The 27,993-nt window shown below is 37.7% G+C and overlaps 1 protein-coding gene and 1 long non-coding RNA gene across 5 annotated transcripts in view; one reads left to right on the top strand and one right to left on the bottom strand.

Annotated features, from left to right (window-relative positions):
- Nucleotides 1-3,867: 3,867 nt before the first annotated feature.
- Nucleotides 3,868-27,993, bottom strand: part of grm8a (glutamate receptor, metabotropic 8a) — a 189,310-nt gene continuing 165,184 nt past the window's right edge. For 2 of the 3 annotated variants that reach the window (XM_026923578.3, XM_026923577.3), the window contains 4 exons: nucleotides 26,445-26,584; nucleotides 24,802-25,737; nucleotides 5,090-5,336; nucleotides 3,869-4,791 (listed from right to left, as the gene is read on the bottom strand). In XM_026923578.3, coding sequence (XP_026779379.1) covers nucleotides 4,742-4,791; nucleotides 5,090-5,336; nucleotides 24,802-25,737; nucleotides 26,445-26,584 — 1,373 coding nt within the window. In that variant the 3' untranslated portion in view covers nucleotides 3,869-4,741. Of the gene's footprint in view, nucleotides 4,792-5,089; nucleotides 5,337-24,801; nucleotides 25,738-26,444; nucleotides 26,585-27,993 lie in introns of all 3 variants that reach the window. The other variant, XM_026923574.3, reaches the window with a different exon arrangement.
- The window catches only part of LOC113532274 (uncharacterized), a 47,364-nt gene continuing 39,182 nt past the window's right edge, over nucleotides 19,812-27,993 (top strand). For both annotated transcript variants that reach the window (XR_008304667.1, XR_008304666.1), the window contains exon 1: nucleotides 19,812-20,083. This is a non-coding gene — a long non-coding RNA (uncharacterized LOC113532274). The remainder of the gene's footprint in view (nucleotides 20,084-27,993) is intronic.

The following is a 27,993-nucleotide window of genomic DNA, read 5'->3' as shown; positions in this document are numbered from 1 at the left end:
AGCTGTAATTTGAAATTAAAGGAAGAGCAAATGAATTTCATGATCATGACTGCCCGTATATGGTATAGAGTATGAATAGTAATGATATTGTCAAACTTAACTTTCTGCCTAGCTAAATATATTAGCTAGTGGAATCACTGCTAGTCTAACCTGACATTACACAAGGCAACAGGCTAAATTTGTTAAATTATAGCCAGTTAATGTGAGCAAATCTGCAAAACTTAGCAAACCTTAGCTCAACAGGGCTAATCATCGTCATGTTCCACAGTGCAGGCCGGTGGCTTTTCCATATTCAGACACACATGGACATAGTGCTAACTACATTGTGTAGCATGAGAACGTCATCACAGATGACGAATTTGTGTAATTCTTGATAGTTTTTCTACATTGATGAACTTGACTGGATGCTTTAAATGATTGGATGCTAAATTGAGCCCATTCAGATGACATTGTACAGTCACTGGCTGGATGAGAGAAGCCTTGTTAGAGAAGATATGTACTTTGTATAAATAAACATATAAATAAAAAAAAGTAAGGAGTTAAAAGTACATTTTTTCTTGAAAATGTAATGAAGTAAGAGTACAAGTATTCAATTTCAATAATACTCAAGTTAAGTATAAATATGCCAAAATAATACTTACTTATAGCAGATAAGTAAAATTACTCATATTGTCCACCCCTTGAAAATATTAAGGATGAATGCAGTTTCCATTGCCTACATCAGCAAACCAGACAGTTATTATGTATTATTGTGGTTCTATAATGACGAGTGGAGAACCAATAGGGTGCTTTCTTCAAGCAAATGGTGTTTTCCATTTGCTTTTTTTCTTACTAAGTACTAATGAGCTCACATGTGTAGTATAAAAGGCTTTTATAACCTTCTTGTCTATACATAACTTTCTGCTCTATTTCTTTTCAGACAGCCATGGTGGTTTCCTCTGGAACTAGTGGAGGCTGTGTATCAAAGTCTCTTCACAACTTACCAGACAATAGCACACAGCACTCATAAATAGCATAAATACCACACTGAGACTAAGAATCACCTAAAGTGTTAATAGCGTCTTATTGAGGATGCCACTTAATGATTTTACCCAAAACACACAAACAATTGGCAATCAATTCCACACTTCTGTATAGTGCTTGAAAGCCCTCAATAGACACAGGGCTGGTCTGGACACATTCTCACTTTCAAGCAAGTTTGTCTTCCATATACAATGCATGCTGACTGATAATCCGTGGAATTTGAGTCTTCTGGCCATAGTTATGGCCAGTATAAAAGCTTTATTTCTTTAAAAGCTGCTTTATGTTGGCATCTTCCATTCCATCAAGAAAATGTTGGTGGTCTGAACAAAAAAAGGAAGAAAAAAAACACCTGTCCACTGTGCACACAGACTTTTAGTGCAGAAAGAGACACTAAAATAAGTAAAATATTTGTTTGTAGTGCAAGATAAAGGGTTATATACAGTACACTGTATACTGTACACTATATGTATTTATTGATGATACTTTCACTTACTGAAGACAAAACTGTAGAAAGACTCACAAACATGCAGCAACTGAAGGCAGCTGCAGTAAAGGCCTGGCAAAGCATCTTAAGTGAGAAAAAAACTCAGCAATTGGTGATGTCCATGGGTTCCAGACTTCAGGCAGTCACTGACCGCTAAGGATTTGCCTCCAAGTATTAAAAATAATCCTTATATTTAATATTATGTTGGTTTTTCCAATTACTTTTGAGCCTGTGAAAAGAGAGGGACTATGTAAAATCCAGACAGTCCATGAAGCTGGGGCTTATGGAAGAGTGGTGAGTGATATGAGATCCCACTGAAGTTTTCCAAAAGACATGTTGGAGACAGTATGTTGGGCAGAATCCCAACACTGCTCATCACCCTGAGAACCATCCCCACAGTGAAGCGTGGTGGTGGTAGCATTGACTAAGTTAATAGTAACTTACCTCTGAATGAAATCTTTTGAATGGCACCATAGTTTCGAAATTAAATGATGACCATTGCATCTCCACTACACCTGTGGCAAATGTAGACACTCAGGTGTCAGAATAGGCCTCTAAGTAAGCGTGTCATATCACCTGTTTCATAATACCTATCCTTTTTTAGACATTAGACCATAGCGAAATTCTTTTCTTCACATATTCCAGCTTGTTAGGAAGTTAGGGTCAGAGCATGGGCTCAGCCATGATTCGGTCCCCCTAGAGGAGAGAAGGTTAATGGCCTTGCTCAAGGGCCCAACAGTGGCAGCTTGGTAGTGTCTAGACTTCTGATAGTAACCCAGAGCCTTAACCATTGAGCCACCACTGCCCCTATTTATTATTATTATTATTATTATTATTATTATTATTGTTGTTATTATTATTTCTATATACATTCTCAAAGTACTTGCAGTAATTATAATGTAAAGAGGTGCATATGAGTTGAGTCATGGTAGAAAGTCTGACAGCTATGCAGAGAAAACACTTTCTTGCCTGAGGTATTGTTCGTTAGTTCAAACAGTGTGGTATTTCCAGGAAATCTTGTTATATTTAGTCAGATTAAACATCAGGACCTGTCTGTTGGGAGCTCAGATGACTGCCAGCTGAGATATTTTGGATGACTTAGGCATCTAGGTTTTTTTTTTTTTTTTTTTTTTTTTTTAAGCACTTGATACGACTTTCTAATCAGTAGGAAGAAATTACAAAAAAAGAGGAAAAAGGAAACAAAAAAAACTCATGCAGTCTTAAAACTTAGAATGAAAACATTCTAAGACAAACTAATAGACACAGGCTTTAAGGTTATTTAGTGGATATGAACTTATTTTAAATCATTCCCCTTGGGAGTGACGTTCAATAAAATTCAACAGGCAAACATACCAGACAGTTCTGAAACAACTGAATATCCGTTTGCCAGATGGTGGTCTGGAGATTAAAGTTGTTTTCCTTCTCCTCCTCCTCCTTTGGGGAGCACGTCCATAAACAATAAAGTAGCACGTATTTCAACAACTAATTATTTTCTACATTGTACCATTCTGCCATGCTACACTTTTAGTAGCTTGGCAGAATGGCACAATGTAGAAATAATGTTGTAACACATGTTGTAAATAATAAATACAAAATTAAGAGTATGTAGTTTTACTCTCGTTGGTTCCTGACATTTCAGACACCTTGAACATGCCTTTATGCCTCGCCTGCCTGATGAACATTTTCTCTTGAGTGGTACAAAGTTGATGTGGTCCAATACTAAAGGAAGAGCTAGACCTTCAGTAATAGGTCATAGCATTTTGGTAAATGTAACATTTAATGTGAGAGCCAGATTAGGACTGAATTAGCTGTATGATAAATGATATTTAATCAGTTTATCATATTTATCAGCTAAACTGAACTGAGCAAATTTAAATGAAACTGATTTCCCATATCCACATTTAAGCATCACTTCTGTTCCTCAAGGCTAGTGGAAAACATTGTCAGTGGTTTTGATCTGATTATATAAACTGTAAATATCTTCTTGTGTATATATTTGATAAATATAAACAAGTAATCAAAGTCCTTTGATGATGATGGGTGGAGATACTGTAAGAACAATTCAATATCTATCAATTAGTTCACACAAGCAAAGAAAATCACTACATGGTGGAGTTTTTCTCCCTCTCAGCTTGGAGATGTATCAGAAGCTGCAGCTCACTGAATGACACTGTATTTTTAACTGGGCATTTATGTCACATGTAGTAGTAACATAGGGCTACTGGCTTATCACAGATGAATAAGATTGTGCAGTGAGCTTGCAGGCCCTAAAAAAATACACAACCTGAATTTATATGAAGCAAGGCAACACAGTCACACAGGCTTGAACTATGTACAGTAGCTGGTGAAGGAAGGAAGGAAGGAAGGAAAGAAGAATCAAAAGGAAGGAAGAGTGTGTCTGGTGCTGATTTTAATATGATTGAGGTTTCCTCTCTAAATGATTAAGAATTTCATTTGACTGCTATTTGTGAGAGACAAATCCTCAGGCTTTTAAATGTACATCTAACAACGCTACACATTTGCAAAACATTCCTTTATTATAAATAAATCATTTTGTATAAAAAAAACTGGCATGCGTCATTCATGGCACTTACAGTGTCAGTTATAGTCCATTTAGCCAATACAAGACACAGCTCATCTTGTTATGCAGGTTTCAGACAACGTAGAACAAGAATTTGAAAAAAAAAAAAAAAAAGCACATCCACAAAAATACATACAATAGGAATTACAACAAACATGGTCAGCTCTGGTAGATTTCATTTATCTCATCTTTTTATGTTCACATTTCAAAAGGTTCAATGGAAATACCAGTTTCACATCACTTTTTGCACTGTAGCATGTTTTCTTCTCATTTTAGTGGGATGCTTTTTTTATGTTTTAATTTTTTTTTTACCTATTTAATTTGCCACAACTGCAAGGCTGCATCTCTGTTTGTTCCTTTTTCTTTGATTGTGTTTGTGCTTCTTGTGTGTGTGTGTGTGTGTGTGTGTGTGTGTGTGTGTGTGTGTGTGTGTGTGTGTGTGTGTGTGTGTGTGTGTGTGTGTGTGTGAGACAGAAGTGGTAGTACTAGATTGCAGAGTAGTACCCCCCTGGTGCAATGCAGTGGTCCCTTTCTCTCATAGATTTAAGTTTTATGCTGAATGACAGGAAAGTCTCATGCTTGGTTGCCTGTCAGGATCACATGACATGTCTTGCTTCGGAGAGGCTTCACCCCTCCATGGAGGCAGTCCCATCTCAGATGGCGTGATTTGTATAGCTGACATATGTTGTCTTGGTGGAGGGTGCTGCAGAACAAAGGAGAAACTTTTTTTTTTTAAAAATGCATTTTCACTCTCATGTGCATAACTATGCTTGTCTTTGCTCTCATAAATGAATGACCAACAGCTTCAACAATGACCTCACAAGAAATTCATGTATAAAACTATCAAAATTGACAAGTGTGAGAGGTATATCTGCTCATTACATACCTTAAATGATATGTAGAGTTCAATTCAAGCTTAAATTTTTTTGGTCAGTGATCAGTGTTGCATTAATACTTTATAGCAGCTACTTGTACCCAGTATAGCTAATAAGAACACTCACTGTTGGTCTCCATGCTTTCGCAGAGCTCTGTCTTGACCTCTCCATTAGGGCGATCACCTCCTTTCTGGGTGAGCTTACCCGACATGGTGGCTGCAGTGACAATGGCCTTGAAGCTGCGCTTGCGCTTTGGCACATTCTGCTCTGGGTGGAAGATGATGATGTAGACCTTCGGCATGTAAAGCATCCCCAGGGATACTGAAGCGCTTAGGCTTAGAGAGATGGTGAGAGTGGTGGTCTGGATGTACATCTGACAGAGACAGTAGTGGAAAAAGAGAAGCATTTAAGGAAGTTGATGATAATTATTGAAATATATTAGCCATAGCAGTAAATCTACAGTATATTAAATATTATTCAGGTCTATTTTTTTAACCGATTAACCAAATAGAATTTAAATACAGAGAAGGGAAGGTTTACATGTTTTCCCATCCATCTTATTCATTTTTGCCCAATATTATTATTATTATTATTATTTCATTATTACCTTTAGAAGTGACAGGTCATATTTTTATTGTCTACTTTTACAAATACTGTTGAAAAATATGGAGACCATGATGAAAATTAATTGTTAAAAGTAATGCCTTTTTAAAAAGCAGAAACTAATAAGGTCCTTTTTTTTGTTTGGTTATTTTGCTAAACAATCAGCTAAGATAAAGGAGGTGGCACTAAATCAGCGCTATAGTGTCGGTAAAATGGGGTTTATTTGGTTATGCAGCAGCGCTAAAGCTGAAACAGTTGCTGTAGAAAAAAGCTTCACAGTAGTAAAATTGCTAGCTAAGTTAGCTAACTCTGGTGGTGGATGCTGGTGGATGGAAGAGTGGATTACATAGCCTTCTCTGGAAGAAAAATGCAAATACAATGTACGTTTTTGTAATGCTGTTTACTGTTACATTTTATTTCGTTACAACGTTGTGAAGTGGGAGGTTTTTTTTGTGTGTTTCTCTGTATTTTTGCATGTCAGTCATCTGGAACAAGTGCTTGCCTTGCTGTGCACATTTACTGTTCAGTGCTTAGCTAAGGTGCTAATACTACGACAGGTTAGAGAACAAAGCACGCAGATCCCTTCCACACAGGGTCATCGCTAGTGGGGTGAATGGTGATGGGGGGCTTCAGGGTACAGCAGCACACCAGGTCTTTTGGGGACACAATTGGAGACCTCTGCTTTAAAGCTTTCCCAGCAAACCATTTTCATTTCAAGGAAAAAAAAATCTACTGCTTTTCAACCATTAATACTCAGTTTCAACCAATAATTTCACTTCAGTTTCATTAAACAAGTTGCAAAAGTTGTTAAATTGGTTAGTACTTGTCTTTATTCATGTTTCCACTCAGAAAAACAAGTTACGTAATGTAATTGTAAGCAAAGGTGTAATGCAAAGCAAAGGTGTAATGCTCTGGTATAATGCTGATTGCTGCAGTTTACTTTCTCAGTCTCTCTCTCAGTGAAATAACTTACTTATAAGAAATAAATAAATAACATTATTTATTGATTGTCATGCAGGGTGTATTCTCAACCTGCAAGCAGTGTTCCCAGGATAGGCTCTGGATCCACCAACCTCACCAGATAAAGCAGTTACCATAGACGAATGAATGAATGAATGAATGAACGAATTAATGATACCTAGATAAGGAACATTTTCTATACAGTATTTTATCATATAACATTTAGTCATCCTTTATAATAAAGCTGGCTAAATGGCATTACAGACTGTCAATCTGCCAATGAACATCCTCAGGTTTTGCCAAGACCACAACTTGAGAAGGAGAGAACAGGTGGATGACAATTTCCTAGACAAAACAGTCGCCAGGCCGATAAATGAGGTAAAATTGTTGAGCCCACAATAATGTATTAATGTGGCCTAAGTTTCACAACAATTTTTTTTTTCAATTTGATCTCTGCATTGTGTAAACACTATGATTGTGGACTCAACATATGTACCCCATTTATTGATCTGGCTGCTGCCATTTCTAGGAGGTTATTATCCACTTGCCCTTTCTTGTGGGTCAAAACAATATTTTGAACTGTCAAAATATACACCTACACTTCAGTTTATAGTACACTATACTAAAACATCATATTCAGTCTTGAGTCTTGATTGACTGCTAAAATAGAATTTTTTTTTAAATAAATTCATAGTCAAGGCAATAAATCTGGAAATTCAGAAAACATGTCTTTTGTCATTTTCCCTTTTTTAAATTTCATGATGGATATGGATTGATACAGAGATTCATTTCCTGTGTGCGTGCATAATTTAAGACAAATTCATATGCAAAAGATATATTTACAGTTGCATTTTCATGAACAACATACAATGGCTGCCAAAATTAAAATGCAAATGCAGTCTGTTTGCCATTCTATTTTCAGTATTTAAAAAGCTATGGTTCTCCCTTATTAAAAAAGCAATAGTAATCTCTCCATTTGCTGCTGCACTCTCTCATTGTCACTCACCAAAAATGAAATACATTTGCAATCCTGTTTGGATCAGCATTTTCATTGTCAACAAGGTACGTCTGTCAATCAAACACTATGGGACAGACTTTTCAGTGCAGGCCGCAGGTTTCAGAGGATGTGATGCCTGACAAAAATGTCTGCACAGCCGACAAGAGCATGAAATGGTTGTAGTTAAAATGCAGATAAATCCATTGTTCAGCCTCTCAGATGGTTTGCTAAAACACTCCTAGAATGTGCAACTGACAAGCCATGTACTGTACATTCTGTCTGCTCTATAGGAATATATATCACTAGCTATCCCGTTCTCCTGATGGCCCAGCGTTCTCCCACCCAAAGCCTGTCAAGCAATTGATGCAAACTCACATAGAAGAGTTTATTAATATTGTTCATGTTCATGACAGCCACAAACTCTCCCAGCTGGTGATGGATCCCAAAACAAGAGAAAGCCAATTTTGAGTGAAATGTTCTCAATGAGGTTGACAAGCATTAGAATTTCCCCAACAAATTTTGCTATAATTTTCCTAATTTTCTCCATAATTTACTCTTTTTCTCCAAAATACCAAAAGTCCCTCCCATAATGTTTCATTGATATTCATACATTATATGGCCAAAGGTATGTGAAAACCTGACCATTGCATCCATATGTGGTTCTTCCCAAACTGTTGCCACAAAGTCGGAAGCACACAATTGTCTAGAAAGTCTTTGTATGCTGCAGCACTACAAACCTGTTCCAGTATGACAATGCCCCTGTGCACAGAGTGAGCTCCATGAAGACATGGTGTGCTAAGGTTGGAGTGGAATAACTCGAGTGTCCTGCACGGAGTCCTGACTTCAACCCCACTGAACACCTCTGGGATGAACTGGAACACTGACTGCACCCCAGACCTCCTCACCCAACATCAGTGTCTGACCTCACTAATGCTCTTATGGCTGAATGATCACAAATCCCCACAGCCACACTCCAAAATCTAGTGAAACGCCTTCCCAGAAGAGTGGAGCTTATTATAACAGCAAAAGGAGGACTAAATCTGGAATAGGATGTTCAACAAGCACAGATGGGTATGATGGTCAGGTGTCCACAAACTTTTGGCCATAAGGTGTATCTCATTGTCAGTGAAAATACAAATGTTAATGTTAATGGAAATGTGCTTCATTTTTGGCACGATTGGAGTATGAGGGTAAAAAAGTGCAATAGCAAATGGAGGGATTATTTCTTTTTTTAAAACCTTGTTAAACACTGAAAATGGAATGGCAAACAGATTGTATTTGCATTATAATTTTGCCAGCCATTGTACGTTGTTGTTCATCGAAATACAACAAAATCCAGAATATGCTGCCATAGGAAAACTTTCAGTGTCAAAAGCTAGAACCATTAAACATTAAACAAGAGCCCTCGACAATCTCTATTCTTTTAAATATGTAAAGACAATGTGAAAAAATCTTTCCCCACAACATGACATATTTCCATATTAAGGATGATTAACAAGCATTAAGTATCCATGTGTTCGAAACATTTTTACAAATTTTATGCTTTTATTTTTAGAAGGAAGCAAAATTATCTGCCAATAGAATAAAAAAAAATGGAAATACTAGATAAACTTATATATTATATATATATATTCAACATGTTTTCACTTGCTAAGGTGTCATTTTTTGCAAGTGAAAACATGTTGAATATATATATAATATATAAGTTTATCTAGTATTTCCTATAAAAAGATAACCATAAACCAATTATAAGAGTATTAAACCTATTTCTCTTCATTTTTAAACATTTCAAAACATTTTTTTTTATTCTATTGGCAGATAATTTTGCTTCCTTCTAAAAATAAAAGCATAAAATTTGTAAAATTATCTGACATCAGAACAAAATTATTTCAAGCCTGAAATTAGTAAAAATGTCTAGAAATAGATTTAATAATGTAATATTTGAGTTATTGTAATCTTATAATAGGAAATACTAGACCAATCTGACTATATTCAAAATATTTTCACATGCTAAGATGCCGTTTTTTTACAGTGTGTTCAGTAAGATGATAGCAGGTCAGCCTAAGTGATGATCAGTAACTGAGCTCGCCATGCAGTGCTGCCTACACATACAGTAAGCAGGTACTATTTAATGTAATCCCTGAATCTGTACACAATTTCTAATGAAAGCAATACACATCCTTTTTTTAGACTCAGACACACATATACATTCTCTAAGGATGAGCACTGGTGTGTGTCTGCACCTCCGGCAGGGAATAACTTCACAGAATGGCTTGTAACAGATAGTCAACCATGCATCAGTCAAAGCACAGACAGAGAAAGAGACAGTGAGATAAAGAAAGAGACAGAGAAACATTTGTGGATGTTATGTTAGTATATCTACTACATAATGAATCTATTTTGCTTCTAATGTGGAGCGCTGGACAGGACAACAAGATGCGACAATGAAAAGCATGAAAATTCTGGCACACTTGTGAGTGATCTTAGGGTAGGTCTTGTGCCAAGTGTGTGTGATTCACAGCATTGAGGCTCACTGGCATTCACAGCAGCTTGGATAATGGCAGAGTAAAAGAGGCTGCCAAGAGAGAGCTCATTTTATCCTGATCCCTTTACTTTACTAAGAGAATAAATTGTTGACCTCAGAGAAATCATCTGCAGTTAGTGATGTTAGAGTTGGAGGTCGAATATAATGACATTACTGAAAGGTGTTTGGGAGAGGCTCAGTTGCTGCGTTTGTGTGTGTGTGTGTGTGTGTGAGCATGCCTTTCAGAGAGGTCACCCTGTCACCTTATATCATCACTTATCACCTTACATGCATACATGCATACATGCATACACACACACACACACACACACACTGCCAGAATTATCTCCACTGTTAATGTAATGGCCACTGCGAAGTAAAGGAAAATTGAGAATTATCGACTTCATTCAGTACATATGACACATAATTACTACAAACAGCTGGGCATGTACTCTGAGGTTTGGCTTAAATTAACATTCCATGCAAAATTTCTATATTTGTGACTGAATATTTTTAAATCAGTTATAACATCACATAAAAAGCACCTGACATATTTAACCATGGAAACCTATAATAAAATAAATCAGTACAGCACTCATGTGACTTTAAACCTCTGCACAATGCATAAGAAACATAATTCTCTGAATGACCATCAGCTAAATGGAGAAAATTTCGAAGGATTGTAAATATAAGCCTAATAAGAAAAATAGGCCAAGAAATATATAATGTTCATTCATCTTCAGTAATCACTGTGTTCAAAATATTATAAAGCATGTTCAACAAACAAAATATGAATTTAAACAGGAATTCATGTGTAAGTACAGCCAGAGGCAATCCTGCTGATAAACCATCAGCCAACCTGATAATAGGCCTTACTACATTCAATTCTAAAATATATTTTTAGACATCAGTGTGCTGGAACTAATATAGTGCTCTGTTGTAGTTACACAGGATTAACTTCAGCATATTTCCTTGTTTGCTGAGCCTCTTGCAATTCCCCAGAATTTATTCAACAGATACCATCAAAGAGACACGATGTTTAGCAATACTCCGCACGGGTCATATTAGGGAAGAGACAGTCAGAGATAGACACAGAAAAAGAATTAGATGTAACAGAGAATATTTCATAACATGGATTGTGCTGCATGCACTCTCCACTCAATAAATATTGAATAATAATTCAAGGCTTCATCGTCAGTATTACAGATGTCTTATGAGAATACAATCATTATTGTTTTTAATTGATTAACTCAATCGCCTGACATATACGAGTTTAAAATGCATTAAGCATGGAGAAACATCAAATAGGTCCGCTAAAATTACCACACTAGCGAAAAGAGCACAAGATACAAAGACATATCTGGATAAAACACATAAATCAAAGACAAGCAGAATCCATGAATGACTTACTTTCACCCCATATTACTTAGATTGAAATGCATAAATTACAGAAAATGACACCAAATATTTGCATACACTATCTGGCCAAATGTTTGTGGACACCTGACCATCACACTCTTATGTGGTTCTTACCCAAACTGTTGCCACAAAGTCGAAGCACACAGTTGTCTAGATTGCCTTTGTATGCTATAGAATTACAATTTCCCTTCACTGGAACTAAGAGGCCCAAACCTGGACCAGCATGACGATGCCCCTGTGCACAAAGTGAGCACCATGTAGACATTATTGGCCAAGGTTGGAGTGGAAGAACTCAAGTGTCCTGCACAGAGCCCTGACCCCAACCCCACTGAACACATTTGGGATGAACTGGAACACCGACTGCACTGCAGATCTCCTCGCCCAACATAATATTTTATCAGATTAACTTCGGTTTTTGGGTTTGTTACATTCCAGAAAGATCAGGAAAGTTCAATGGACACACTATCAGGTTCTTCGATGAAGATAGACACACTCGGAGTGCTTCTGGGGTCCTTTAAGCTGTATTTAATTTCGCCACTATGATTTTCCAGGAAGATTTACTTTTAACAACGATGGAGAATGATCATTTAAGAATCACAAAAACACGCAATAAAGCTACAAGTCAATTTTTTTTAAATGAATTAAATGATTTTTTTATACTGCCCTGTACACTGATAGATAGATAGGTGTATAAATAAATGCATTTCTATTGCATACAGAAACATGGTGGAAATATGGTTTTACGTTGAAGCTCAGTACAGCAGTGTTTAGATTGGGCTACTGGAGCAAACCACAGATAAAAAAAGAAAAGTGCATCTCTGATTCATACATGCTAATGTTAATGAACTTGATTTTTGTTCTGCGAGTAGTGTTGCCAGGTTCCACCTATAATATTCACATATTGCAGATAGATACTGCAAATCAGAAATGCGCACCACTGTTTCCCTGAACTTGTTTCCCTGAAAAGACTGAGAAAAAGATCTTATGGGCTACTTTCATGTCATTTTGTGACAAGCTTGCGTGAGAGCTGTTCTTTAAAACTGCACATTCAAATAAATTTTTTTGTTTGTTTTGCGGGATCCCAGTGAACACACCTTTTTTGCACACACACACACACACACACACACACACACACACACACACATAGATAAGTCTGTTTTGGAGCCTTTGTGCCTGCTACTTGCCTGTTGTGTATTCTGCCAGATGGCTGCTGGATTGAATTTGTTCACATCTGAAAGTTTATAGAAATGTAAATCTGTGGTTTTATCTATAGCTAAAATGCCAAGTGCAATACCAGATGGGAAAAGGTATGAAACCGCACGATCTTGAGGTTGCAGGCATTTAAGAGGCTGCAGCACTATGTCAGCTGTTATAAATAAGCCAGTGTATTTTTGGTTTTAGTATTTATGTTTTTTTTTTTTATTATTATTATTATTTGCCTTTAGAGACTTTTCCTTATCTGCGCAAGGGACTGTCTGATGTCTTGTCCTGATGACATATGGTGAGTGCAGGGCCAGTCTGTTACCAGATGAATTTTTGAATTTTTAATTTAGATTTAAACACATGTAATGTGAGGTTAATGCTGAAACTGTGCACACTGGTACTCAGAGCTCAGTATCAGCGGGGCATAAGTTCTGCTTGGACACGAGGGGCAAGTTTTGCACTAGAGTTGTGCCTTCATTATCTGCTATTCAGACAAGTGCTTTATTATTGTGTGATATCCAATCCAGTGAGGAACTCTATGAAGTCTACGGTCACGTCTGGTAAAATTTATAATGCACAAAATGTCATTTGACCAAAATGCTGTAACACGTGTGATATTCTAATAAATTTTTCCACCAATTACTCCTCTCTACTGCTTTAGACATAACATGCAGGTATACATATACACACAACTCATACATACAATATGCATTTTACCATTCTCATGGGCTATGGAATAAAATATGTTCTGAATTTTGATTTTAAAAAAGGACACAAAAGAAACCAAGTATATCTGCAATGAAAAAAAAAAATACTCAATCAAAAAATAAGCTGGAAGGCAATGAATGGAAGCTAAAATCAGGTTGATTATAATCCCTCTTCTTTGCACCCAAAAGTAGCCGAGCTTCAGCATTTTGAATTAGTTGCAGTCACGCAATGGGTTGCTGACTGATCTCAAAATACAAGGCATTCCAACAATTTAAATGGGATGAAACAGGTCATGAGAGGAAGGATATGGTTTAATTTTGGGGATTGTTCTTAACTGAAAGAAACTGCCTATAACAACTGTGTTTATTTGTTATTTGAATTGCTTTTTGGTCAAAAATTACCCCAAGGGTTTTTTTTTTTTTTTTTTTTAATGTTTGTTAGTTGATTTGGGGACACTGGACAAAGGGACATCTGTTTCTGTTTCTATTTAGTTGAAGAAAATTACTTGCCTGAGAATTTAAACATCCACTTTACACCCATTGAGCATCTTTAAGGACCACTAGCCATCTGTTTACAGAGGAAGATACAGCTGCAAGTCACTGGTGTAGAAATGAAATTTATACGTTTATGCACCTAATGTGAGAATGTACATGGATAAAAAAGTGCGCGTCCTGGAATGGAACCCTGGGGAACCTCGTAAGTAACCGTGGTGTTGAAGAAAAGTGGTTGCCTGTGTTGAGTACCAGTAAAGTGCTCCATGTGCTCAATGAGAAAAGTCACAGCATGAAAACTATGAATGACACATTCATAGGCAGAAGTCCCAAGGAGAGTCGGGGGGACATGCCCCCCTTCCCCACCTCTATTTATCATTGTAATAAATAATACAGTATAACACAGTAATAACAGTATAATGCATAAAGGAAGCAGCTGCGCTAATTATACAGTGTGTTTTATAATGTTTAAAAAGACTGCAAGCCCCTAATATGCCTTGCCATCTTGTCAGGAGAATATCAACACATAAAGATATGTTAAACTGAGTATGAACAAAGTTAAATGTTCCTGAGATTAGCTAGTTGTTTGAAAGCGCAGTGGTGTCCAGTGTCCCTAAACAGCAGCTAATTCAGACAAGGATAAAGTTATTACATGAGTTATTTGTTTTCTGATATAACCGTGAGACTGGATAGCTAGCAAGCTAACATTGACTAGTCTGTTCATAACAGTAGCTTGCGTAGTCAAATAGCTATGCTAAGCCAAACTATCTTGTACCTGAATAAAATTAAATTAATAAAGTTTTTCTATTTATATTTCTACTTGAGTTAAAGTGTAAAAATATTTGAAAATGTATGCAGGTTAAAAAAAAAGTTTTGTGAGTTTTATGAACAATTTCTATTAAGGAAACCTGACTGGACATGAGTTAGTTGCTGTTCATGTCTTTCCCCACACAGGTATCCTTAACAGCAAAAGAAATAATGATAATAATAACACAATTATTATAACAAATAGCAGCAATAACTCACAGTACTTTTGTTACTTTAGTACATTTACAGGCAATGAATCAGAAGTGTTGCAAAAAAAAAAAAAAAAGAGGAAATACTTACTTCCACATTTCAAAATAAGGTGGTATCTTTTTTGCTATTCTTTCCCTTCAGGAAATGCTCTTGAGAATTGTCATGTTTATGGTCCCCCTAAGCTGAAATTAGATTTTTGCCCTTGGGCGCAATCACCAGTACCAACAGCAAGTAACAGGTCAATGGTCCCTTTTAAAAAGTACTGTGAAATGACCTGAAATCAGACTGGAAAACTTCATAAATTCTGAAAGTTTTGAGACAGACAAGAGATTATGCTTTTTTAAAAGTGGATGGAACACTGCATGTTTAAAACATTCTGGAACAGTGCCACTGAGCAAGCTTGTGTTAATCATTAACAAATTGTCCAAATTATCAAAATGTCATGACTCTATACATCAAGGGTTTCTCTGAACAGCCAGATGGCAGCTGTACAGACAGTACTGCTTCTAAATAAGAGAACTTGTATAAGCCGTTTGCATCATCCACAAAGTCAGGCAGTTTTTCTTAATGCTCCTTTGCATTTAATATTTCTTATGCAGAAATCTAAATCTACATCGTTTCCTCATTTTACTTGCTAAATAGGTTTGGGACAACTGTCGATAGTGTCGAGAAACGCCAATAGATTCCAACTATCCTGATGGCTATCAAGTTGGATGATTTAAATGTCTTTGTGCAAACACAGTTTTAAGATTGACAAAAATAAATTTGTTGTCTCATACTATGTGCTCCTTGTAGCCTATACTGTAGTCCTATACAAATCTTAAGCATTTCTGATTTTGTTAAAGGGTAACTAATTTTAAAAAAAAATGCAAATGCTAGTAATTAGCAGATACTTCCAGATTCCAGTAATTTTTTTTTAATTGTAATGAAGTAACACTTGCACCCCTCCAAGGCCAAAGGTACTATTGTCATACGGTGATTTTTAGGGGGAACAGTAGGACAATGGCATGTTGCACACAATCTCACAAGCCTGTTGCTAAAGCAACTCACTTTTTTTTCCAAGGGCAATATACTGTTGTAACTGTCTTCTTCCAGTACAAGCTGTTTGGCAATGATGTCAAGGCTTACTTTAGTTGAACCAGTTATTGATGGTTCCACTCCCACTGCTGTACTACTTCTATTTTCAGCTGTAATAGCTCTTTCTTGAGTTGTAGCCTTTCTTTTTTCCAGTGTTATGAGCTCTTGACTATTGACCAGAAGTAGTTGTTGTTGTGTCGTGCTTGGGTGGAGCCTTGACTGGGCCTTACATGTGAATAATTGCGTGTTTCCAACATTGTGGCAAAAGTTTGGGGAAGAACCATATGTTGGTGTGATGGCTAGGTGTCCACATACTTTTGGCCATATAGTGTATTTACCCTTAATGCAAATCTGTGGTTCAGTTTTTCGACTATGTATTTTCCACTGCTGTTACAGGAGAGGAGTCAACACAGAAGCAGTTTAAGGACACTTTTAGCTTTACAAAGTGCTTTGGCAAATATTTGCAAAAGAGGCAGTTATGTAAGTTTTATCCTTTTTAAGTTGTTTGTTATTCACTAAGAGTCATCTTTTTTCATGAAATGCTCCCTTGTAAAGAGTCAAGTTTTACAGTTTTCTCTTCACCCTCCTGCCGTCTGGTAAACGGTACCAAAGCATTCGGGCCCTCGCGACCAGACTGTGCAATAGTTTCTTCCCCCATGCAATCAGACTCCTCAATACTCAGTAACTGGACTGAAGGAACACACACACATACCTCCAATACTCAGAAACTGGACTGAAGGAATACACACACACATACCAATATACACACACAAGTGAGCATCCTCTCTGCAATTTATTTGCAAGTTTTTGCACACGTTTATGCTGCTACATTACTCATTATATTATACTGTTCATAGGCTGCTACTCTTATGTTTACACTTATCTTTACTCTATTTCAGCTACTTGTTTTGTACTCTTGTACTCTTTGCTCTATTGTCACTAGGTTCACTTTAAACAGAACTGTGTACTGGTCGGTGCTGCACTGGGACTTACTATGCTCACTGTCTGTCCCAGTAGTCACTGTACTGTCTTGTACTGTCTTGTGCTGTCTTGCACTGTTTTGCACTGTTTTGTGCTGTCTGCACATGTTTGCACTTGTGCACTTTATTGTATAATTTATGTAGTCCCTTGTAGTTCTGTGTTGTTCTGTGTTTCTTATGTAGCACCTTGGTCCTGGAGAAACGTTGTTTCGTTTCACTATGTACTTGTATATGGCTGAAATGACAATAAACTCCACTTGACTTGACTTGATCAGAATGAGGTGGTCAGAAGTAGGGCAAACTTAAGACTATGCAGGGTATTGGCTGCCCATGCCTAGAGTTGAGAATGCCTGCTATATGATGTTTCTTATTAGGATTCCTTTACTGTATTCATATTTGATCAAGCTGACATTTTATCCAGTCAAAATTAATATCAAAAGAGAATTAATATCCGAAGTTCTCTACAGTTTCTTACACTGCACAAAATGACATCTTAACAAGTGAAAATATAGTACACTATATGACCAAATTCTGTGGACACCTGACCGTCACACCCGTATGTGATTCTTCCCCTGACTGTTGCCACAGTGTTGGAAGCACACAATTGTATAGCATGTCTTTGTATGCTGTAGCATTACAATTTCCCTTCACTGGAACTAAGAGGCTCAAACCTGTTCCAGCACGACAATGCCCCTGTGCACACCTTTGTGATGAACTGGAACACTGACTGCACCCCAGGCCACCTCACCTGACGTCAGTGACTGACTCACTAATGCTCGTGTGGCTGAATGAACACAAATCCCCACAGCCACACTCCAAAATCTAGTGAAAAGAATTCCCACAGGAGTGGAGGTTATTATAACAGAAAAGGGGGACTAATGCTGGAATGGGATGTTCAACAAGCACATATGGATGTGATGCTCAGCTGGTGACAAACTTTTAGCCATTTAGTATATCTAGAATATAGTCAAATTTATCAAGTTTTTCCTACTATAAGTCTAAACCTATTTCTACACATTTTTACTAATTTCAAGCTTGAAATAGTCTTATTCTGTTGGCAGATAATTTTTAAAGCATTTATTTCTAGAACGAAGCAAACTTTTCTGCCAGAATAGGAAATATTAGATAAATGTGCCCATACTCAGGCTATTTTTTACTTGCTATCATTTTTTTCAGTAAATGCCTAATGAACTATGGTCACAGGTCTTTGAACAGTTCTGTTTGCCATCCTTATGTGTATGATGAAAAACATATGGAGGACAGGTGGAAGAGGTCAATATTCAATTATCTTCTGAATTGGTCATATATAACCCAAAATGACATAAAGTGAAGCACACACTTCCGCTCCCACTAATTAGCTTGAAATGTCATTGGAAAGAGAACAGACTTTTAATAGTTCATTCTCTCTTAAAAAACAAAATCCTAGGGCTTTCAAACAGCATCCGGGAGTTTATTCTCTCTTTCACTTGTCATTTTATGAGCCAGGGACCGAGGTATAATGGAGAAAGAAGCGCATAGACAGGGGTGTGAGGTGCATTCCCCACTGCTCTTTAATGCCCACTCACCCATACTAAGTGTCTGAGCTTAGCAGTGCACAGACTGTACATGAAAGTTCACACAACTGGCACAAAATGTATCAACCACAGAAACTCAGAAGCCCACAAGCATCTGATATCTTTTACCCACTTTTCTGGTCACAAGTTGCAGAATGTTGAAGGTTGCAGAAGGTTGCAATCTGATTGGATCTCTGCACTTCCATGTACACACGCTGCCATATGCCAGTTTCCAGCAGGAAAACAGAATTTTGCGCTCTGTGACACAGTATGCTTTTGAAATAAAGAAATAGTCACTAGACTGAAAGAAGTTCAAAAATTCTGTCTTTAAAAATTATTAAAGAGTTTTGTTTGAAACAGTGTTGAGTAAATAAGGAATAACACGACAGACCGTGCGGTTATACGAAAATAATGCATGCTGGGGATACCACTCTGTAAGTGCACTATTTTCATATACACAGTCGGGAGTGTGTTATTTGCCAATAATTCCAATGTTTATTTTATTAATGAACTATACATTAGACTTTTTGATGCTTCATCGTTAGGTTTAATGACATGGAACTTCTGAGAGACAAGTTAGTTCCTGTTCTCACTTACTTTATAGCCGTAATAAACAGTCGAGTAGTTCCCTCACCAGCCTCTCTTTCTCTCTCTCTCACACACACACATTCTCTCTAAAAACACAGCTTGTCATTTTACAGAGAAACCGGAAAGCGTAAACTCCTCTGTCCTGAACTGAAGACTGTTCTGTGCTGATATATTTTTACAAAGCACCATGACTGTTACAAAGCACTGACACTAGATACCCCTTCCATAAATTTTAATCCGTTTATTATTAGTCTTAGATTATATGGAGCATCCGCTGTACAAGTCCCTGTGTATGAGCTGTTACTACAGAAACAATAACGTTTTAGAACAAGCACATTAATATAAATCTGTTGTTCATGTTACAGACAGAACTACTGTCTGAGCTGTGCTGTTATACAAAAATAATGCACAACTTCTGACCAATCAGATTTAAGTATTCAACCATGTTATGGTATAATCTAGGTAACCTTGCATGTTTGCCCCTAGGCTAAAGGTCTGTGGATTGCCTGTGAGTCAAATTTCCTTGCTGGCCATGTTTGTCAAAATATTATTGTCCACTTTATTTTATATAGGCAATTTTTTTTAATTTCTGGTTTTATTTAAGGCTGACCTTTTTTTCTTTAAGACAAACATGACTTTCAGGGCCACCATAAATCAAAAAAGTGAAGAAACAGAATTACTGAACTACTCATTTTTTTGCCCTTTTTTGCCATATTTTTGCCCTTAAAACAGTTTGTTGAAAACATATTGCCTGTTAAAATTATTTTATTTATTACCAATGGTTAATTAGCCTACATAAACCAGAAACAGAAAGTATTAATGAGAACGTTGTTGCTGTTCTCCTTTCAGCTTTTTCACAGTTTTTACGCCGGATGCCCTACCTGACGCAACTCTATCCAATTTTATCCTGGCTTGTGACCAGCACTGAGAGCGCACTGCTGCACGCAAGCCCAGTGCCTGAGGTTGGTTGGACCCTAGAAGTTATTAATGAGAATAAAAGGTAAGAATAAATATCACTCTAGTGAGTTGCTTACATTGCCACGTAAATGTGTCATTAGGAGGTGGAAGCAGTTGAATACACTTGAGAGCTTGTTTACATTAACAGCCTAAGCTGGCAGAGTCAAGTGCTCCAACTGCAATGCAACAAGTGCATGTGAATGGAGTCTATATATAGGGAACTGGAATGAGGAACAAGTGTGGGAATTAGTAGTAAGGTAAGTGGGAGTGTGAAAGTCCAGACTGGAGTGGGAAAGGATTCTGAAATTGCAGTAGCTCCTGGTGGATCTGGGGTTGACAGAATTCCGCATTCACTACCTAGATGCACAAGTATTAAGCATAAATTAATGTCTAATGAGTGGTCCCTATGATGAAGTCTTACTTCATTTTTTTTAGCTGAACTATGGTTCTTCCTAATACAGGTGCTCATTAAATTGTGCAAGAAGTTGTTGTTATGTATCTTGACATGCTGTTTCATTGTAGTTATTACTAACCATCTGTCTGAGTGGAGAAGGAAGAGAATGTGTCCAGCTGTTCTTCAAAGTACACATTTCATGTAACCATGGAGCAATTAAGCATACAGATTCAGCTGTGAACAGAACTGCTGCAGCACGGAACAGAGCAGAGATGATCATTAGCAGAGTGCGGTTAACAGGTGCTGAACCACAGCACTGGCACACAGTGTGGATGGATATGCTGCAGCCAACTACCTTAGGCAGGGTCAGACTTCAAGCAGACTAGAACCGCTTTTTAAATGGAAGTATCCATTTTAATTGTGTTTATTTAAAGGACGTAAGCATTAGTGTAACTGGCGAAGCTTGATAGCATTATCTATCACTTTAATCTCTCTCAATCCTTAAAACTGTAAAAATGCAAACACCCCAATTGGGAAAAAGCTATACTCTAGGTTTTGGGTATTGATGGACATTAAACACGACTCTTTGGACAATCTTTTTGGAATCAGGAACACAGTGGAATATGCAAATACTTATAAAACAGAGAAACATAAATGACAGTGCAGTGCAAATCCTATGTAAGTCAATTGCATATTGATCTAAAATGAAGATGGTTCTAAGAGTTAAAAGCTTGTAAAAACCATAAATAAAAAAAAAACAACAACCCTGGCTTATCTCACAGAGCTACTATAGTCCTACACCCCTCTTCAGACTCTCAGGTTTACCTATTCTGAGTTACTGGTTGTGTCTAAGACCCGAATGGCATTAATGGGGGCAGGTTTTTTAGTGCAATAGCTGCCAAAGGATCTTAGAATGGGCCTAATTTATTAAGCTGGATACAAACAGATTTATGTGAAATCTTTTGTATGAGTGAAAAAAATTGGCATTCATGAAAATCCGGGGAACTTTGAAAAATGTCTGTATCCTACTCTTATTCCGAAGTGCATGTAAATTTATGCGTAAGAAGACTAACTAATGTACACTTCAAGCAGTAAGAATCAGAAGGCCAGATTGGATTTTGCAAAGAAATACAGAGGTGAGCCACAAAAGTTCTGGAACCAAGATTAACCTCAACCAAAGTGATGGAAAGACCAAAGTGTGGAGAAAGAAAGGATCTGCTCATGATCCAAAACATGCAAACTCATCGGTCAAGCACGGTGGAGGTAGTGTCATGGCTTGCATGGCTGCTTCGGGAACAGGCTCACTAATGTTTATTGATCTTGTAATTCATGATGGTAGCAGCAGAATGAATTCAGAAATCTACAGAAACATTCTGTCTGCATCCAATCTAATTGGGAGGAACTTTATCATGCACCAAGACAATGACCACAAACACACTTCCAACACAACAAAGCACTTCATCAGGGGAAACAGTGGAAGGTTTTAGACTGGCCAAGTCAACCACCAGAGCTTAACCCAATTGAGTAGCATTTCCTCTCCTGCAGAGGAGATTGAAGGTTGAAACCCCCCAAAACAAGCAACAACTGAAAGAAGTGAGGTACAAGCCTGGAAAAGCATCACGAAAGGAAAATGCAACAGTTTGGTGATGTCAGAGGGTCAACTTGCTGTTAAGACAGCAAGTCAACCGAAATCCATTTTAAGACCAATAAGGCTAGTTGTTTAATTAAGATGAAATGCCACGACATAAAAGGAATATGGGCTGGGGTTTGTGCAGATGGTAGCCATAAGCCGAGGTGGTGCAAATAGCAGAATTGATATTACTGAAAAGGTTAGTACATGATGCCCTTAGGAGCCAACAGATATTTCGAGACCAGATTTATTTATTTTTTTAGGTCAGAGGATGAAAGGTGGCTTATAAGTCAGTTCTGTTTGCCACGGCATCTGGTCAATTTTAAAAAGCGCTGTCATGGTTCGCCCTCCCCTGGGAACAGAGAAACACTGTCGATTAGCAGTAATACTTTTTTTTTTGACTCTGTTTTTGTATCACACCATTTTCTTTTGACCTCAATTATATTGCACTAGATGGACCAAACCAAATTCACCTCTGTAATTTCTCTCCATATTTTGGCCTTTTCAGCTGCTGTGACTCCGCCATGATATGCCGCGAAACAATATATATATATTTTTTTTTCTTGTAGACCTGATTCAAAAGTACTTCAACTTCTGCCTCAGAGAAATTATTTTTTTTTCATTGCCATTTATCAACATTTATCAAATGTGAATACAAAGAAAACCAACATTTACAGAACTTTTGTAAATCCAGCATAAATGTTTAGTTTGGTTTGGCTTACACAAACTCTTACACACAGTTTTACTCAAATATGATGAATCAGGCCCAATAAGTGTGTGTACAGTGACCTTGAGTGTCAGACAAGCACTACATAAATGGAACAATTTTGGTGTATGTCCCACAAGCACTCTAGAGCCACCAACAGAGCACATTTATACATATAATTGCAATAATAACTCTGAAATGCACACATTTCAAACATTTTCCTTGATTCTTTGAGTTATACTGAGGTCAAAGGATACCATGATGTTAATTTCTGCCATATTGTATTTTCCATCATTTCCAATTGTTTCAAAAAGTCTTTCTCACTTCTTCTCCTAATTTACAAATTAGCAAAACTGCTCATAACATTTAAACTGCTCAAAATCAGATCAAGAGTTTTTCTTTCTGTTGATTCCTTTGCTTGACTCATGAGTTTTAACAAAAACTGTTTTTCACTTCTACAAATTCTGTCTGTTCATCATGAAATTCACTGCATCCTGGGAACAAGCCAAACATTCCAAACTTGTTTCTTTGATTTTTGATATGTGAGACAGTTCATCCATTATGCACAAACAAATTTGACGGTGAATTTGACGGTGACACTTCTGTATTGACAGCAAACTAGGCACATGTACCTAGCAACATGACCTGATGTTAACCAATAAGCATTGAGTTTATTTGCAACTTAGGAGAGCTACTGAAAACAGGAATGAGGCAACATCTCAATAACATAGTTGACATAGTGCCATCAAATTTAGTATATCTCCTCGGGAACATGTGATGCGAGAAGAGAACACATAGCTCATATTTGTAATGTTAGTGAATGGCTTGCTGTTGTTGAGGTTGCAGATTCAATGTGCTACACAGAGTCAACTTTTCCCTGGGAATTTGAGTTCAAACTTTTTTTTCCCTTGGTCTGTATTAATGACCTTAACTTTTTTATAAGCCATTTTCATTATTATTTTAATTTATTTTCCATTCATTCATACTGGTCAGGGTCACAGTGGATCCAGAACTATTGCAGGCTTGCCATACTTTTGAGTTAAATGTGAAAAAACATTTGATTGGCAAGCACAATGAGACTTTCATTTGCCCAGTCTGCAAACTAATTAATCTATCATTTATCCATGCCTGTTTGTTAATGGTAATCATCTCTTTGCATTCAATATAAAATCTGTCCCTATTTGATGCACAGCAGGTTATTTAGCTGACTGGAGGAAAATGCTGTAAGAGTGTAAGAGAGAGCACACAGTAAAAACCAGAAACCTGACCATTTTACAACTGATGATTTGCATTTATGAGCATTTGTTCTATTAAGACCATAATGGTGTGGTATAAAGACGTCTCAGAGTCTCTCGTCTTCAGCTTCACACTCTCTGAATGAAACTTCTCTTATAGACATTATCCTTTCTATGGCTGTAGTTTTGGGGGTGATGTTCATTCCATTGTTAAGGACTGAAGATTATGCAGTTGTTATTAATTTGTCCTCATTAATACTGTCTACCAGTAATTTATGTGAGAGAAATAATGTTCACAAATGTTTAGGAAGTATTTACCAAGGACTAGGAGTGAAAAAAAAAATTTATATATATATATATATATATATATATATATATATATATATATATATATATATAGCATATAAGGGTAAATCTTTGGCAAGCTTTCTTTACCTTCTTATTTTCTTCACAGTAGTTCCTCATCTGATATTTTGCAAATGCCAAAACCAGCTAGAAACTTCTACCTTAATTAAAATTCATGGCTTAATTTTCAGCCTCAAAGATCAATATCTCTCCCCAGTGAACTTAAGACCATATGCCTGGATCCTAGAGTGCATCCGTAGCCAATGTCAGAGGGGGCTTTCTGAGCTATCAGCCTGGGGAATTTTATGGCCAAGAATCCCCTCTGGGTCTGACGAGACGATGGATTAACCAACAGAACAAATTATAATCTTTAGTAATGCACTTATAGCTACGTACATGAAATAAGCATCGCAAGAAATGATAGTTAAGAGAAAAGGGTTAAAAAACTCACCCTCTCTGCTGACTGTGCTGTCCCAAAGAAGATGGGTATAAAAGCTAACCAAATGATACAGGTTGTGTACATTGTAAATCCAATAGGCTTGGCCTCATTGAAGGTCTCTGGCACCCCACGGGTCTTGATGGCATAAACAGTGCATGTGACCATTAGGAGGATGCTGTAGCCCAATGAGCAAATGAGAGAAAGGTCTGAAATGTCACACTTGAGTACACCCCGTGCCTTGTCTGGGTCAGCAGTGCGCTGCTCACCATAGTCCACCACTGTGTGAGGCGGGTCAACAGCAAACCACACAAACACGCCAAACAGCTGCACAGAGATTAGACTAAAGGTGATCGCCAGCTGTGAGGCAGGACTGATGAAGCGTGGAGCCGCGACAGATTTCTTGCCCTGCTCAAAGATACGATGGATCCGGTTGGTCTTGGTGAGCAGTGCTGCGTGGCTGAAGCACATGCCCAGGCCCAGGAATATGCGTCGCAGAGAACAGACAGCAACAGTTGGTGTAGCAATCATCAAGAAGGTGATAGCGTAGCACAAGAAGATGCCTGTCAATAGCACATAGCTCATCTCACGGCCTGATGCCCGCACAATGGGTGTGTCGTTGTGGCGCATGAATGTGAGCACCACAAAGCTGGTGGCCAGGATGCCCAGCACCGAGATGAAGACAGGCACAGATGCCCAGGGTGAGTACCACTCCAACTTAATGATAGGAATAGGCTGGCAGCCAGTACGGTTGCGGTCGGGTCGCTGTTCATATGGGCACATCTCACAGTTGAACTCATTTGCCTGGTAGTGGTAGCCCTCACAGCGCTCACAGTGCCAACAACACGGGACGCCCTTTACAGTCTTCTTCCTTTCACCCATCCGGCACGGCACGCTGCACACAGACAGCGGTAGCATGGGGTCACCTGTCCTCCAGTGCATGGCATCCACCTGAATCCACAGGCACAATGATACAGTGAGCACATTTTTGGGCATATTTTTAGAGAAAAGCACAGCTTATTACATAATCGTCAAATCCTGTTTTCAGTATAAAGCTGTAGCCATGCTTACTGCCACAAACTTTATTGTAAGGTCCATTAAACCATGAACTATATCATACACAGGGTGCTTGACAATGTTTTAATGCTGAAATAATGCGAAATTATGACGAATATTGAGTTGGATTGATGTAAAAGTCCAATGCATGGAACATGAATTCCAATCTGCCTCTTCCAACATAGCTTGCATTGCCACGTATCGGATACATATCGGATTTCAGTACAACATATGAAAGTGGCCCAAATTGGAATTGAAAATGTCAGATTGAGTGTGTATTTTTGCTTTTCACACAGCCATGCTAGTAACAAATCTATGTCACATTTGAAGAAAAAGATCAGATTTGGGCCACTTTTGCCTGCTGTCTTAACATAGCCTTAGTCACACTGGGATACTGCTTTTCATCTCACTCTCCAAAACAAAGCCAAAGCTCACAGGAACAATGCATCTCAATTAAAATATACAAATACTACTAACAATAATAATAATACATTTAAAGTAAACTGAATGCATGAAAATCATTCTAATGAATTAATTGGTTTGTTTTGCCACTTTGGGCATTATCTTACACCATATTCATAGGGGGTAGTCTTTTTACTTACATCTAGGTGTAGCTTATTTGTCCAGCTCCCAATCACTTTATACTCCGCCACTGAACTCTTGCTTATCTGATACTGGAAGATGTCATAGCGTCCAGGTGCATCACCGTTTTGATTGAAGGAAACTGGAGTCCCTGCACTTCCTGGAAGACAGCACAGAATAAAATCATCATTTTACATGCCACATGCCATCAATCTCAGTCAGTAGCATGTTAGTGTATTATAAGGTGAAAAGTATTCATTCAGACATTTATTATTTTGACACAGCAGCTTAAGTTGTTTTGTTCCTTCATTCTACAGCTTGGTTAAATTAATCTACATTCATAGCATGTTCATGTTCAGGGAAAGCATCATTTGCTGAGCACACCCAGGCTTTCTTTTTCTACCTGCTTGCTAGAAGGAAAGGAGGAAGGACATACAGGTGCCACAGAAATGAATATCACACAGCTGTATGGGAGAATTGCTGCACTATTACAAAAGGAGAGGAAAGGCAATCCACCCACATGTCTTTCTCCTAAGGAACTATGAGTTACTGTCAGCACTTATGAACTTGTCCCTCAGTTCCAGTCCAGCAGTGTTTTGGTGAAATAAATGAACCATTTCTGCTGGCTGGAAACTAGGTGTTTTGCAGTGGGAAAGTGTGGAACAACTCTGGCACACTGCAACTGTGTCGGTGGAAAAGTGCTAAGAAAGCACATACATATGACCACCTCTGGTGTTAAAAAATCCCAGAATATATGTATATTTTTATTCCTTCTTATTTGTGGTATATTGTGAGTTTACTACGCACTGTTGAAGTCTTGTGAACTTGTGAAGTCTTAGACTTCCTTGTTGCTCTTGTGTTGTGGCTGTTGTGACACCACATTTCCCCTCAGGGATCAATAAAGTACTATCTACTCTAAACTGGAACTAATTGGTTCTAAAAATCAGAAAAACAGAGTTGAAGAGGAACAAATTAATAAAGCTGAGAGTGATGTTGTATACATTAGTAAGATTATAATGTTACTTGTAAGCACGCTTTCATTTTGATGGTACTGAAAGAGAAACAGTACAGAAGGTCCACCGCCACAAAGCCAACTATGGATAGCCTAGAAGATTTTAAATGAAGCTGTTTGCAAAATAAATGTGGTGTTATAATTGCACTTTTAGTTATTAATTAAAATGTTAACTTGATACAGTTAAAGTTGTAACAATTAAAATCCTGACTTGATCCAATTTTATCATTTCAAAAATAGTTGTAAAACATCTTAGACTGATTGAATGAGGAACTTAATGCGCTGGGCTTCTGTATACCATAAGTTTCCCCATGTGAGGTTACATTCGACTGTCTGATCCCATCTCGTCCATGCTCTCTGCTGTTGCATTCCAGCTGACTTGCTGGCATGGACTTCCTGTACTGCTGCTCTCACCTCCTGTTGGACCATCCGCTGCCTCTCTTTCCCCTGGACTTTGTCAAAGTGGGGCTTGGGGGACAATCCTAGTCTCGATCGTCCAGTTGTCACTGAGCCTACCAGTACACTGTAGCACAATCTTGCCTTTGCCTGTTCCACCG

The sequence above is a fragment of the Pangasianodon hypophthalmus genome, chromosome 18 (assembly GCF_027358585.1).
Source record: "Pangasianodon hypophthalmus isolate fPanHyp1 chromosome 18, fPanHyp1.pri, whole genome shotgun sequence".
Classification (NCBI taxonomy): Eukaryota; Metazoa; Chordata; class Actinopteri; order Siluriformes; family Pangasiidae; genus Pangasianodon; species Pangasianodon hypophthalmus.
This window is presented reverse-complemented; position numbering and strand designations above follow the sequence as displayed.